Source organism: Pipistrellus hanaki, assembly GCF_964339955.1.
Source record: "Pipistrellus hanaki genome assembly, chromosome: 8".
Classification (NCBI taxonomy): Eukaryota; Metazoa; Chordata; class Mammalia; order Chiroptera; family Vespertilionidae; genus Pipistrellus; species Pipistrellus hanaki.
The window spans coordinates 82,573,400-82,587,836 of NC_140510.1; the positions used below are offsets into that span (position 1 = coordinate 82,573,400).

The following is a 14,437-nucleotide window of genomic DNA, read 5'->3' on the forward strand; positions in this document are numbered from 1 at the left end:
AATAAAACATTAATGTAAGTTTAACAAAAAAATTATAAAGGGAGTACACCATTGACCTATCACTCAGGCTGAGAAAAAAAACTCGCCAGCATCCAGATGAATTTCTCCCTGACCCTCTGTCCCCCCACATCATATTTCTCTCACCCCTTAACAATGGGATGGAGGGCTGCCAATTCTCAATTATGTTTTATGCCATTAAAGCCATTAATTTCAGTGAATGCAATTATCGTTTTGTGTTCCTCTTTGTCTTTTCTTTTGCTTATTAATAATGTTTGGGAGATTTAGCCTGTGTATTATATAACACTGAGTTGTTGTGTGTGTGTGTGTTTTTTTTTTTTTCATTTCCATTGCTAAAAGGTCTATTGAATAAACACATAGTAATTTATTTGTGTATTCTACTGTATATGGACACTTGGAGTTGTATTTTGGGCTAATATGAGAAACACTAGTATGCACACACTTGTATAAATATCCTGGTACTTATGTGTATGTGTTTCCCTGGGGTAAATACACAGGACGGAAATCACTGTGATATGGGGTATGTGTGACCCTAAACTCCTTTTCAAATGGATTATACCCATGTTTTGTTTTTACCTCATGGAAACGCTTGAACATTTCAAGTTCACATTCTCATATCTATGACATCCCAGAAGAAACTTTATAATTTACCTTGGCAAGTGTTCTATTGGCAGGAACAGATGTTACATCGAAACGAAGGTCGTTAGTCAAAGGCAGCCCAAAACTCCAACCTCCATATCTGCATAAAATAATAAAATTTATATTTCTTTAATGGAGCAAATAGTCATAAATAAATCTAAAATGTCTAAGAGCTCAATATTTTCTTTCTATTAGGAGCACATTTATGGTATAAAATAAATACTTTCTGATAAATATTTTACATTTTCATTGATTTATTTTTATCATATTTTAGTCTAAAATGTACATTATAGCTAGAATTAAAAAGTCCTAAACAATAGCAAATATGGAGTAATCATTCTTAAAACCAATGACAATTTAATCAAATTAAATTTAACCAATTCCTCCAACATAACCAGATTTGTACCATCACAGAAATCATGAGACTTTAGGGCTTAAATATCCTTTTAAAAATAAGTTTTGTTATAAACCAAGCACTTCAGTGGTGTAGCATCAGTTTTTAACTTTTTTCAAGTGACTCAATATCTTCTATTCTCTCAGCTTTTCCCGTTAGCTTGTCCCCTGCTGCTATATGTTTTTCCCCCCCTTGGATATTTGAAGGTGAGTTATGATTATGTAACTCCCCATCAGTTCATGGTCTCGTAATAATCAAAAGTGGATTTAACAAATCCAACTAGCAATTTAAATAATAGATTAGATTAAATGTCCCAATAAGGGTTGTGTTAAGTAAATAGTAATGCAGTTATGCTGGTATAATCTTGTGGTTGTCATCTTAAATGTGGTCATAGCACCATAGTTTTGGTATGTAAAGAATACTATAGTGTATTGTTCATTTAAAAAATAGGTTTTAGAACAGTTTTTTAATAATCAACCCAATTTTATTGATGATATTTGCATGTATTTCTGACCAGAAAATTTTTGGAAGGATTATTTTAGATTAATATTAGTCTTTTATGTACATTGAGAAATAAAAGCGGGAGAAAATGGAAAACAGGAGAAAACAATAGCTATTGCAAGCCCACCAATTCCCACATCCCCAGCTTTCTTGAAGTATAGTAACAAATAAAAAATTATATGTATTTAAGGTATACAACTTGAGGTTTTGATATGTGTATACACTGTGAAATAATCACCACAATCAAGCTAATTAATATACCCATCACCTCACATAGTCACCATTTTCTTTGTGTGTGTTGTATGAATGCGTACTGAGAACTCTTAAGGCCTATCCTCTTAGCAAATTTCAGTATACAATGCAGTATTGTTCACCTTGCCATATGGCTGTCCATTAGATCTCCAGAATCTTTTCATCTTGATACTGTTCTATCCTTGAGCAGCATCTCCCCATCTCCCCCTCTCCCTAAACTCTGGCAACTGCCATTCTACTCTCTACCTCTATGAGTCTATTTCAGATTTCACATATAAGTGAAATCACACAGTATTTGTCTGTCTGTGTTTGGCTCGTTTCACTTAGCTTAGTGTCCTCCAGATCCCTCCATGTTTTTGCAAATGCAAGCCTACCAATCTTACACTCAAAGAAAATGCTGAAGTGACTTAGGTATTTGTCTAGGGACCTTGAGGTACACATTTTATGCACATGCAGAGATATGCATATTGAAACTAAAGTCATGTGTCATGGGTAGAAGTGCCTTAAAATTCTCCAAGTTGGCATAATTCAGTCAATAACTTCTTTTTTGCTTCAGGAGAAAAAAAAGTGTATAAATTTTCCAATACATTTTTGAAGCCGAAAAACAAAACAAAACAAGGCTTTTTAATTTGCGCAAATGAATCCTAATTTAGAGTCATTACTTAAATATTAATACATAAAGCTGTTTAGATAAAGCAGATAATTTGACTATGTAAATAATCAATAGACATGTGCATCTATTGCCTCAAGTTCAGAAGGCAATTACCATTAAAATTAAAAAGATATTAAAAAGATATGCTCAATTAAATGTTATAAACAGAGTATTTTTACCTTTTTTGCATAAACTCATTAGCAGTTGATATAAGATAATTTTCCAAGCGGTGCCCAGTGAGGTCATAAATTACTTGGGAAGAATAAGTTCTTCTGTGAGGTGGAGAGTAGTTAAACTTAGGACATTCCTGAAAAATAAAGTTAAAAGTTACGTTCTTTTCTGACCAGTGCAGTGCAGATCAAATAGACAATGTGAAGGACCTTTAGTCTCATTACTTGTCTTTTACTACAGCTAACATTATTATTTTTTAAATTTTTAACTATCTTTTCTATTTATTACATGTAATTTCACCTGTTTCCTTTTTTTTAAAAATTGTTTAAAGTATTGCATATGCCCCCTTTTTTCCTCAATTGAACCCCCCAGCCACTCCCGCTCCTGTGGGCAAGCCTCCACCGCCCCAGTGTCTGTGTCCACTGGTCATGCTAATATGCATGCATACAAGTCCTTTGGTTGCTTTCTAACCCCCTTCCCTTCCCCACCCCAACATTTGCCTCTGGATCTATTTTTGTTCATCAGATTACATTGATTATTATATCCCACATATGAGTGAGATCATATGATATTGATGTTTCTCCGACTGGCTTACTTCTCTTAGCATAATGCTCTCCAGTTCCATCCATGCTGTTGCAAATGGTAAAAGTTCCTTCTTTTCTATAGCGGGATAGTATTTCATTGTGCAGATGTACCACAGGTTTTTAATCCACTCATCTGACGATGGGCACTTAAGCTGTTTCTAAATCTTAGCTATTGTAAATTGTGTTGCTATGAACATAGAGGTGCATATATTCTTTCTCATTGGTGTTTGGTTTCTTGGGATATGGTGCTAGAAGTGGGATTACTGGATCAAAGGGGAGTTCCATTCTTAATTTTTTGAGGAAACTCCATACTGTTCCCCACAGTGGTTGCACCAGTCTGCATTTCCACTAGCAGTGAAAGAGGGTTCCTTTTTCTCCGTATCCTCTCCAGCACTTGTCATTTGTTGATTTGTTGATGAGAGCCATTCTGACAGGTGTGAGATGATATCTCATTGTTGTTTTGATTTCCATTTCTTGGATGATTAGTGACTTTGAACATCTTTTTATATATCTCTTAGCCTTCTGTATGTCCTCTTTAAAAAAATGACAGTCCATTTTTTGTCCATTTTTTAATTGGATTGTTTATCTTTCTTTTGTTAAGTTATATGAGTTCTCTGTAAATTTTGGAGATTAAACCCTTATCTGAAATAGCATTGGCAAATATGTTCTCCCATGCAGTAGACTTTCTTATTATTTTTTTTGATGGTTTATTTTGCTGTGCAGAAGCTTTTTATTTTGATGTAGTCCCATTTGTTTATTTTCTCTTTAGTCTCTATTGCCCTAGGAGCTGAATCAGTAAAGATAATGCTATGACAAATATCTGATCTTTTGCTGCCTATGAAGTCTTCTGACATTTTTATGGTTTCCTGTCTTGCATTTAAGTCCTTTAGCAATTTTGAGTCTATTTCTGTGTATGGTGTAAGTTGGTGTTCCTGTTTCATTTTTTGGCATGTATCTGACCAAATTTCCCAACACCATTTATTCAAGAGACTGTCTTGACTCCATTGTATGCCCTTGCTTCCTTTGTCAAATATTAATTGACTTCTCCCTGACTTTAAAGAGCTTTGAAAAGGAAGGCATCTGCCTAGGCCAAGAAATTAGAACAAATCGTTATTATATGGAGAGAGCTTATACTTGAATTTAGGGTTCACTTGAAGTAAAAAAAAAATAATAACACAACTAATGTGCGATTTTTCTTTTACTGTACTGACAAGCTTGATATATTTGGAGAACAACACTGAACACTAAGATGACTCAAAATTCTCTCAATAATTCACAGGGAAGAAAAAAATGTCCCAAATTAGCAGACTTATGTTCTCAGGGTCTAATAGAAGTGGATGAAAAGTTTGTTATTACCCTGTCCAGGTTGCTCAGTTGGGTTGGAGCATCATCTCAAACACCAAAAGGTTGTGGGTTCAATTCCCATTTAGGGCACATACCTAGGCTGAGGGCTCAATCCCTGGTCAGGAAGCAACCAATTGATGTTTCTCACCTTTCTCTCACTCTCCTTGTCTCTTTCTCCTTCTTCCTCTCTCTCTAAAAATCAATAAAAAGCATTTCCTTGGGTGAAGATTAGAAAACAAAAGTTTGAGTTATATTAGTTTTAAAGTACCAAACTTAGGTGTCAGAGCTCAATTTTACATATATCTAAATCAAAACCTAAAATAATTTCCTATAAGTATAAATCTAATACTTACACATCCTATATAATAAAAGCCTAATATGCTAAGTATCCCACCATCCAGTCAGCTATTCAACCAATCAAAGCATAGTATGCTAATGATATGCTAAGGTCACTCAATTGCTGGCTGTGATGTGCACTGACTACCAGGGGGCAGATGTTCTGACCAGTAGGTTAGCTTGCTGTTGGGGTCCAGCTGATCAGGACACACCCTGGAGCCCTCTTTTGTTTCCTCTCCAGCTGGCCAACCTCCTGCATCCCTCTCCAGCCCAAATGTGTGCACCAATGGGTCCCTCAGCCTGGCCTGCGCCCTCTCACAATCCATGACCCCTCAGGAAACGTCAGAGAGCCAGTTTCGGCCTGATCCCACAGGCCAGACTGAGGGACCGCACTGGTGCATGAATTCATGCACAGGGCCTCTTGTATAAATATTAATTATTCCAAAATGAAAAGTACATATACTACAGGGTCCCTGCAGACCCTTCACCCAGTCTGCCTATTGTTAACATCTTACATTATAATCACACATTTGTTTAAGTGCTTTGGTACATGTCTATTAACCAATCTCAGAGCTTAGTTTTAGTCACTTATTTTTATGCTTGTAAATTTCTGCACTTCCTTTTTACTTTCCATTATAGCTTCCCATGTTTCACTGCTTTGAACAGTAGTTTGGGAAGCCATAGCACTTTTCCAGTTTTTCCTTCCATCCCTTCATACACTGTCCCACACCTTGAGGCTAGTACCCCACATGGATTTCCATATTAGATAGATTAGAGGCGGGATTAGAAAACTCTTTAAGTACTGGGTAAGGCTAATACTTAAATATGCAAAAATCTCAAAAGATGCCAATTGAACCCCAGCTTTTACTGTTAGTAATTGTCTTGCATGAAAACACAAAGACAGGTTGCATTTACAAGAAACATTTTCATTCCAACATCTTTTACAAAGAGAGTTCAGGGTACAATCCTATGACACTTTGTAGAGAGCTAGATTCTTCCCCATGGGGAAGTAAGCTGATAACATAGTGACTCTCAGAGATTCATAGTGATCTCTCTTCTTCAGCTCCATTTAATTTCCCAGTGAATTTGCTTTTCTTAAAAGCTTACTGAATTGATAGGCGTAAGGTGTGTATCCATAGGATAGAGATAGGGTAAGTGATAATTGGACCATCTTTCCTGTTTCTTTCAGAGCATGGATTTTTCTTGCATTCTGGAGGTGTTGCTTAGAAGTAAAGGAGCTCTGTTTTGAACTTTACATTACTGACTTCCTAGCTGATCACCACAGTGGCAGGCTTGCTGTGTTTTCAAATATGACAGTTATGGTGCCATTGTGTTGTATGAAATATAGAGCTTTATGGTTATAAGTGAACTGAAACCAAAAACTCATCTTTGGTTAGTTTCCATGAAGAGCGTCATAGAATTACCTACCCTTGGAAATTTGTCCTGAGATGGATTTACAACAGTGACCTGAAGTTCAAAGCCAATATTTTTGAGCTGCCCAGGTCCACATCTCTGAGCTACTAGCTTCCATAAAATGAAATTATACTGACTCTTTGGTAACCTAGATATATCCTTCAAGTTTTGATATTTATTCTTTTCTTTTTCCTACTTCACTAACAATTTCATCTCACCTGGACATTTTCTGAGCAAGAGCAAACTCCAAAGTTGCTGATCCGTTCTCCACTGCTGTTCCATTTTCCCAGACTGCCTCTTGCTAAACAGCTCCTGCAAGTAAAATTGATATTGAAATGAGGTATGTGTGTGTTCTCATATTTATGCATGAGCATAGGAGAGACTGTTAGTTATTGAATTCAGGTCCTGTACAGATTACTGATTTTTTTATTACTGGAATGTACATTGTACTACCATTTTCAAGTAATCTGACATTTTGGGGAAGTTAATAGAGAGCACTTAGTAATTAAACAGCGTTAAAACCAAAGTTCACAAAATTGTCCTAATCTGGCAGGAAGTGGTTTTTTGACCCATTTCTTGTCTTGGTTCTTTCCATTCTCTCCTCTGACAGGAAGGGAATTCTTTAGCAAAATGGTGCATTAATGTCAGGCTTACATGTATTGTGTACTACCTTTGAAGTTTGAATAAGCAACACTACCTAGTGCAAAAACATGGGAACTGGAATCAAGACTTGGGCCTCAGCTTTAGCTATACCACGTCCTACCTAAATTTCTTTATAAAAGAATCTTAGTCCCTAGGAGCCTCAGTTTCTTCATCTTAAAAATGGGATTAATACTTCACAGGACTGTATTGCTTGTTAAGTGAAAACATGTACACCAAAGACCTTTACAAGCCATAAAGCATCTACATTTTATTATTACAGCATGGCCAGGGAATGAACTAAAGGAGATAGATAATATCCATTAAACACATTTATATCAGTGTACTGCCCTCCTCCAGCCGAATACTACACATCCATTTGTTCACACACCCTCTCACACATGTACACACACAAAGTAGAACATTGAAAAATAAGAACAAGAAGCACTCACATGTCACTGGTGTTCAAACACATGTTGTCAATGCCAGGGAAGGTCCACATTGCTGAGACCAGTGCTGACGTGCGTGGGTTAGAATTCCTGCAACATAAAAAGACAGAAACAAATTCATGACTCCTTCACTTGTCGCCCATGTTAACCTCATGCTCATGAATAATTTGAAGAAATGAAATAGCTTTTCTATGGGACGGCCATCTTAAATATCTAAGAAAGACTTAACCATAGAGGGAAAGAGTATCACAGAAAAAGATAAACACACATATCTCTTTGACTGCCTTGTTATTCTTTTGATTGTCGTGTAAGTTTACTGATCACCTGTTGTATCTACAGCACTATATTATACAGAATTCTAGCACTATTATTCAATTTGTGAGACTAATAGTTATTTGCTATATATATTACAATAGGTTGGGAAGCCATACCTAACCTGACTCTCTTGATTAAAGTCTAGTCTTTAAAAATAAAGATCTACTAAAACTTTATTTTTGGCAAAAGCAAAAACTCTTCAAAGTTATGTGCTAGCAATAGAAGTGTCAGGTCACAATAAATCTAACTGTCCCATCCTTTGACAAAAGTAGCTACTGTAGTTCCTAAGTTCTTATTCTTCAGCAATTCATCCCATTCATTCAGACACAACTGTACTTCTAGAAGCTAGGTGGAAGTATCTTTTTAGGTCAAGAAAGGGAACTTACGCGTAGAAGGCTGTCTGTTCAGAGGTCCCGTAAAGAGATGGGGAGATCTGGATCTCGGGATAGCTGTTGCTGGAGTTTTTGAGTGTGCCGAGGCCCATGGCAGTGGTCACAAAGACGATGGGGAGGATGACCTGCGCAATGAAACCTTTCCAGTTCCTGCGGGTGTGGTGGAACCTCTTAATGAGGATAGCCATTATCTTCTTCAAAAACAGTCCAAAACCGTCCAGTCTCTCTCCTGTGGTCAGGATTTTGTCTGATTAAGAAAAAGAGATTTCAGATGGTTCTGAGAAGTCCTGATACATCACATAATAAAGTTACGCCAAAAACTACAGAGAGACGACATAATGTGATATGGCGGGAAAACCTTATATTCTAAAGATTTAGACTTTAGATTTAGCTCTTTACTTATCACCTTTGGGCTAAACCCCTCCATCTCATAGAGCTTCATGTATAAGTGTTTTGAAAATTATAAATCACTATGCACAAAATATTATTAGTCACTTACATCATAGTTTCATATGCCAAAGAGACATCTAGAAGTTTATGAATGAACATTGTCCCCAATCTCCAGTCTCAGTGAAGGTTCAATATGTATGACTAATTATTAATACCAAAGAGATAGCTTCTAACAAGACATTGAATTCAAATAAGATAAATGGAAACCAGAATATCAACTAAGAACTCATTCCTACTGTGGAAAACTTAGTCATTATAAGTCTCACTGTCTCTCATTCTTTTCTTTCTTTTTTTTTTTTTTTTGAAATAAGAATATTTGTTATTTACTTATTTATTTTTTGCATGGCTTATACCTATAGTATATATTTTAAAAATATTTTTATTGACTTCAGAGGGAAAGGAAGAGGGAGAGAGATAAAAACATCAATGATGAGAGAGAATCATTGACTAGTCTCCTAAATACCCTCTACTGGAGATTAAGCCCAAAACACAGGCATATGCCCTTGATGGGAATTGAACCCAGGACCCTTCAGTCTACAGGCTGACATTCTATCCACTGAGCCAAAGCAGCTAGGGTTATAGCATGTTTTATTTTACTGTCTCTCATTCTTAATGTGAAGTCCAATGAATTCACCTTAAACATGGCGAAAGGAATATGCCTCCTCCAAAGTATAATTTTAGATCAAACATTTATTCATTACATTCTCTTTAGAAATTTGGTGTACTTTTATGGCATTTCAAACTCCATTTTTTCTACTAGAATCACAAAGATCTTTTTAGGCAAAATTCGACCCTCTTCCTTTCCAAAATGCTCTTCAGGTGCTGAGGAAAATTCCATGGCTTCTAAGAGTCAGAGCAACTGTGGAGGCCATAAACCGTTTCCTCCTTAGTGCTCTTACAACTGATCATCTGAGCAACACCCCCCAACATCAGGTCCAAATATAACATTTTCTCCTAAGGCCTGCTGCCAAGCATGCATGTGATAACTTGACAGTATCCACTCTGTGGATATTTTAAATTCTTCATCACAAATTATGCAGCACAAAGCATCATGATCTTCATTTAGCAGATAAGGACAAATACAAAGCTGCTTAATTTAAAATGAACTCCAATTAAACAGAGTGAACAAGTTTAAATGAAAAGTCGTATCTCTGCAGAGGGAAGTTTCAGAAGGAGCTGAATATATTAAGTTAATTAGCATGCTTTTTCTGTTTCTTAAGAAAATTCTGCTTCTTAAGAATGGCTTACAGGTGGATCAAATGGAACTTCCTAAAAGATAATGTCAATGATGGGTACATTTTGACTGACGAAGAGTTTCAAATTGTGAGACAAACACAGAACATGCACTTCCTAAAGCAGATGACCACATTCAAAGTCTTCAATTCAATGGACTCGACAGCTCTGTTCCCCCCAAAAAAATGATAAATGGGGAAGATGGCAGAGGACAAACTATACAAACATTAGAGATTTCCTTTTCTGAATTTTGGAGCTAGGCAAATGTTTGATGAAAAGTTCTGTTCCTAGAGACTTTTATAAATTTCAGCAAACTATTGAAATGACTACTCCATAATTTATACATCATTTTACTATATGCTTCCTTAAAAAAAATAGTGTATCCAAAGAAATAAATTAACTGTCAGAAAGAGAATAACTGAATAAAAGTTATTTTCAAAAGAGCTCAATTCCTCAAAGTCATGTCAAGAAACACAATTTTTCAAACATACATTGTGTGAAAAACATGGGGAGAGGGACCTCTTATTTTAGAGTCAGAGTGTTTAGGTCCAACCTCATCCATTCAGAGATTGGATTGCTCAGAGCCTGACTTTTCTCAGCACCTGGATTGTTCAGAGAGGTGGGAAGGGTAAGACATGTTTTCCAATGAGTTCCAAAAGGAGTGATGATTGTATTTTTAACTTTTTAAAATGTCTATTATTTTCACTTACATATAAAAGCCTAAGTGACCATAATGACTGGATGACTGGTTGACCTATCACTATGTCCTGCACTGACCATCAGGAGGCAGACGCTCAAGGCAGGAGCTGCCCCCTAGTGGTCAGTGTGCTCCCACAGCCAACCTTCTATGGCCAGCCAACCTCCTGTGGTCTCTCCCCCTGGCTGGCCAGTCCTGACAGGCCCCGTCCTGCTCTGATTGATGGCCAGGTCGAGGAACCCCCAACCATGCACGAATCCATGCACCTGGCCTCTAGTGTCTAATAATAGTCAGTGAATGTAACTTTGTTCATTGTGGAATAGCACCAGTTGCAAGAAGGATTTTAACGCATTGAACACAAATCTGAGATTGTAGTAAGTTACATCTTGAAAATGACTACTGGAGGCTGGAGGAATACTCATCAGTGCCTTAACAAGGAAATTCTTTCACATTCTTGAAAACATTTTTAGAAAGTTTGATTTAGTTCAATAAACATGTTTTTATGTTAAAAAGAGAAAGCTAATATTTCTTTCATCTTTTTTAATTTAGAAAGAAAATTTAAAGTTGAGTTTTTAAAATTTAAAATGTCATGTGATTTTCTCATTTATGCCATTTACTGACATTAAGCAAAATATGTGATTAGCTTTATACCATCTCTGTCTGTGAAGTTGCTGCTGCTCAAAGATAAATCATCAGGAGTTGAGATGCCATTGGTACTGGAATTTCCAATCTTCTTTTGTGTCAAGTGCTCAAGACTCATATTGCTGGTTTTGTGTGACTCTTTAGTCAAGTTCAGAAAGACCTGGAAAGAAAAAGACAGAACCCTTTGTTAACATAAAATACGCATATCTTGTCTAGTGTCTAGGCTCAATTTTGACTTTGAATTTTTATCATGTTAATTGAGACAAATAAGTGTGACTTTAATTGGACACATTTGTATGTAAAATATAGGTATTCTCTAACTAAAACAACATGTGTATTTTTTTAGAATTCAGTCTCACATAAGAATTATATTGAGATAATTTTAAGATTTTATGACGTGTTAATTTAAAAATATTTCTTTTATTTAAAAAAATGCACATTATTTTAAGAGCACAGCAAGTTGTATCAGCTTTAAGAAATGTCCAGAAGTACCTCCTCTACGGTGGTATCTGAAATGCCATAGCACCCGATATTGAGGTCACCCATGCCATTGTCCAGCGCTCTGAGGAGTGACAGGTAGGCCCCTGAGACTTTGGTGCTGAATGGAGGAAGGACGTAAACCAGCTCTCCCCCGATGTCCTCCTTCAAGTAGGCTTCTGGGAGGTGGGACCGGATCATCGCTGTCACAGCCATCGTGTCGCATATCGCACTTGCATTTAGATTTGGACTCTAGAGGCGAAAACAGCGGTTAAATACTCCCTTGTCTTTTCGTGTAGTGTTCAAGGGCCCTCATCAGAGAGTAGTGCATACTTTTTGTCCACCCCTAGGGGTCCCTATCCCACTAGGGGTCCCTATAGTTGTACGCAAAGAGCTATTCTGGCTCCATTCTCCCTCCTCTCCCTGTCTCTTCTCCAACCTCTTCTCCATCCTCTGCATCACTTGAAACCACAGTCTCCATTCTGTGTGAGAGTTCTTCAGGCTCAGATGCAGCCCTTCTTCAGAGCCTCAATTGCTTCTTTGCCCCCAGACTGTGTGACATGGCTCATTCTCTCCCCAACTCCAACTCTTGGCTCCAATGTCACATTCCCAGAGACTCCTTCTCTTATTCCCCTACTTAAAATGGCATCGTTCAAGCATTCCTTGTTTCCTTCTCTGCTTTATTTCTACCCATAGCATTTATCACCTGCTAATAAATTAAATATATTTATTAATTGGATCACCTAAATTCCCCACATTCCATTAGAATATAAAGTCCAAGAGGGTAGCGATTTTAATCTGTAAGATCCCCAATGCCTAGAACAGTGCCCTGGGCACATAAGGCATAACACACACATTACCAAAAAATGTGAGTGCATTAATGAATATAAAAGTAAACTACTTTTTAATATGTGAAAGTCACATCAGGATGATTAGATAAATAAATATCAGTGGTCAAAACTGATATACATCTTGCACACTTTGATAAATCATATGCTATTTTAGGCAGTACAGGGATCCTCCGTCAGCATTTTTGGTTGTCAAAGATGTACAAGAAAAGCACCATTGGTCTGCCTGAGTTGGTCTCCACATTGCCATTTGAGGAATACTGACCAGAAAATAAATATATGATGCCATATTCTCTTAATTTGCTTAAAATTTTTTTTTTAATTTTTGTTTTTTTATATACTAAATAAATCTATTGCCAGGTTGTAGATACAAAATAATTAGTCATAAACATTAATATTTCAAGAGAAAGGATTTTAAATATAATAATGTTACATGCAATAAACACTAATATTCCAAGAAAAATATTTTAAATATAATAATGTTACCAAAACTATACTAACATAATTTAATAATTTGCTTTGGATAGGGTAGAAAAATCTACCTGTTAGCCTTGCAGGATAAAGTGCTGGGGAAAATGAAAGGCTGATCCTGAGGAAATAAGTCGTTCTTTACCTAGGACCATGGTTCTCACTGTGATCCTAGGCCAGGAGCACCAGCACCATCCAGGACCCAGTTAGAAATGTAGTAAATATGGAGCCTCATCTCAGACCTATGGAATTCAAGACTCTTGGGGTGGGGCTAGAAGTCTCTCTCATCATATCAGGTGTCCTGATGCTTGTTCAAGTTTGAAAAACATGAATCTAACATATGAATAGTGGATTTTAGCAAGGAATAAAGTTGGAGAGACTCTGCCCCTGTTTCATCCAAAATTCACTCAGGACCCCATAATCAGGTGTTTCCTCTCCCACAAACCTTTTTCTTGGTGAGCGTGAGGTGGTACCCATCCCCGAATGCTTCCTTGAGGTAGAACGGTGACCCACAGCAGCGGAGCCCACCCATCTCCAGGAAGGCAATGCGGTCACTCAGCACTTCGGCCTCATCCAAGTGGTGCGTGGACAGGATGATTGTTCTGGCTTGAAAACACAGAGGAGAACAACAAAGAATGAAAAATGAAAATACAGTTCTAAGATATATAGAGTTAGCACAGTACATCCTGTGATTTATGAGAAGACTCACATGTTATGAGCTAACAGGAAAACGAACAGAAGGAGCTTCCAAAGGGAACAAAGAGGAATTCAGATGGAGTGTTCCTGAGGATTTAGGGGTCTCTCTCCCTTTCCCACCCTCCCGTCTCCCCCCTCCTTTCATCACTAGGAAGCAGTGATTTTAAAGACTTTGTGAATATTCCTCTCTGATTAATCATCTCCACTCTGATTGCTCTCTGCTTCACATCCTGTTAGCACTTATTTAGTCTGCTTTCAGTTTATCTTCATTTGTGTATGCTTGGTCTCTCTAATTGGATTCTAAACTCCTCTAGGCAGAATTTGGAACTTCTATTGGATTTCTGTGCTCTCAAAAAGGCCAGTTAAGTGCTTGACTCACAGTGGGCACTGCACTAATATTAACTCACTGTCCCAGAAATTTAGCTGGGAAAGAGAAGACTTGGGGAAAGGAAGAGCCCTTGTGGGACTTTCAGTGAAGATTATTATAAACAGAAAAGGCTTCAGTTTGCTTGTGTGTATTCCAGGGAGCATACCTATGACTATTGGGTGGAGAAGTGATAAGAAAGTATCCATACCAGTTTTGTTCTTGGATATGACATCCCATATACTTCGGCGAGAACATGGGTCAACTCCAGTGGACGGTTCATCCAAAATGACCACCCTTGATCCACCAATGAGAGCTATGGATATGGATAACTTCCTCTTCATGCCTCCTGACAATGTTCCAACTCTCTTATGACGATGGCTATACAGTCCAGTATCTTTTAAAGTCCTTCAAAAAGAAAGTATGGCGATCACTTTTGACAGAGCATCAGAACATAGCAAAA

General features: G+C 37.2%; 1 protein-coding gene across 2 annotated transcripts in view; it reads right to left on the reverse strand.

Annotated features, from left to right (window-relative positions):
• ABCA12 (ATP binding cassette subfamily A member 12) overlaps nt 1-14,437 on the reverse strand; it is a gene marked incomplete at its 5' end in the record, with an annotated part of 169,674 nt that overhangs the window by 26,886 nt on the left and 128,351 nt on the right. For both annotated transcript variants that reach the window (XM_084891430.1, XM_084891429.1), the window contains 9 exons: nt 670-757; nt 2,636-2,763; nt 6,523-6,616; nt 7,396-7,482; nt 8,094-8,346; nt 11,131-11,281; nt 11,614-11,850; nt 13,360-13,520; nt 14,186-14,382. In XM_084891430.1, the coding sequence (XP_084747556.1) occupies nt 670-757; nt 2,636-2,763; nt 6,523-6,616; nt 7,396-7,482; nt 8,094-8,346; nt 11,131-11,281; nt 11,614-11,850; nt 13,360-13,520; nt 14,186-14,382 (1,396 nt within the window). The remainder of the gene's footprint in view (nt 1-669; nt 758-2,635; nt 2,764-6,522; nt 6,617-7,395; nt 7,483-8,093; nt 8,347-11,130; nt 11,282-11,613; nt 11,851-13,359; nt 13,521-14,185; nt 14,383-14,437) is intronic.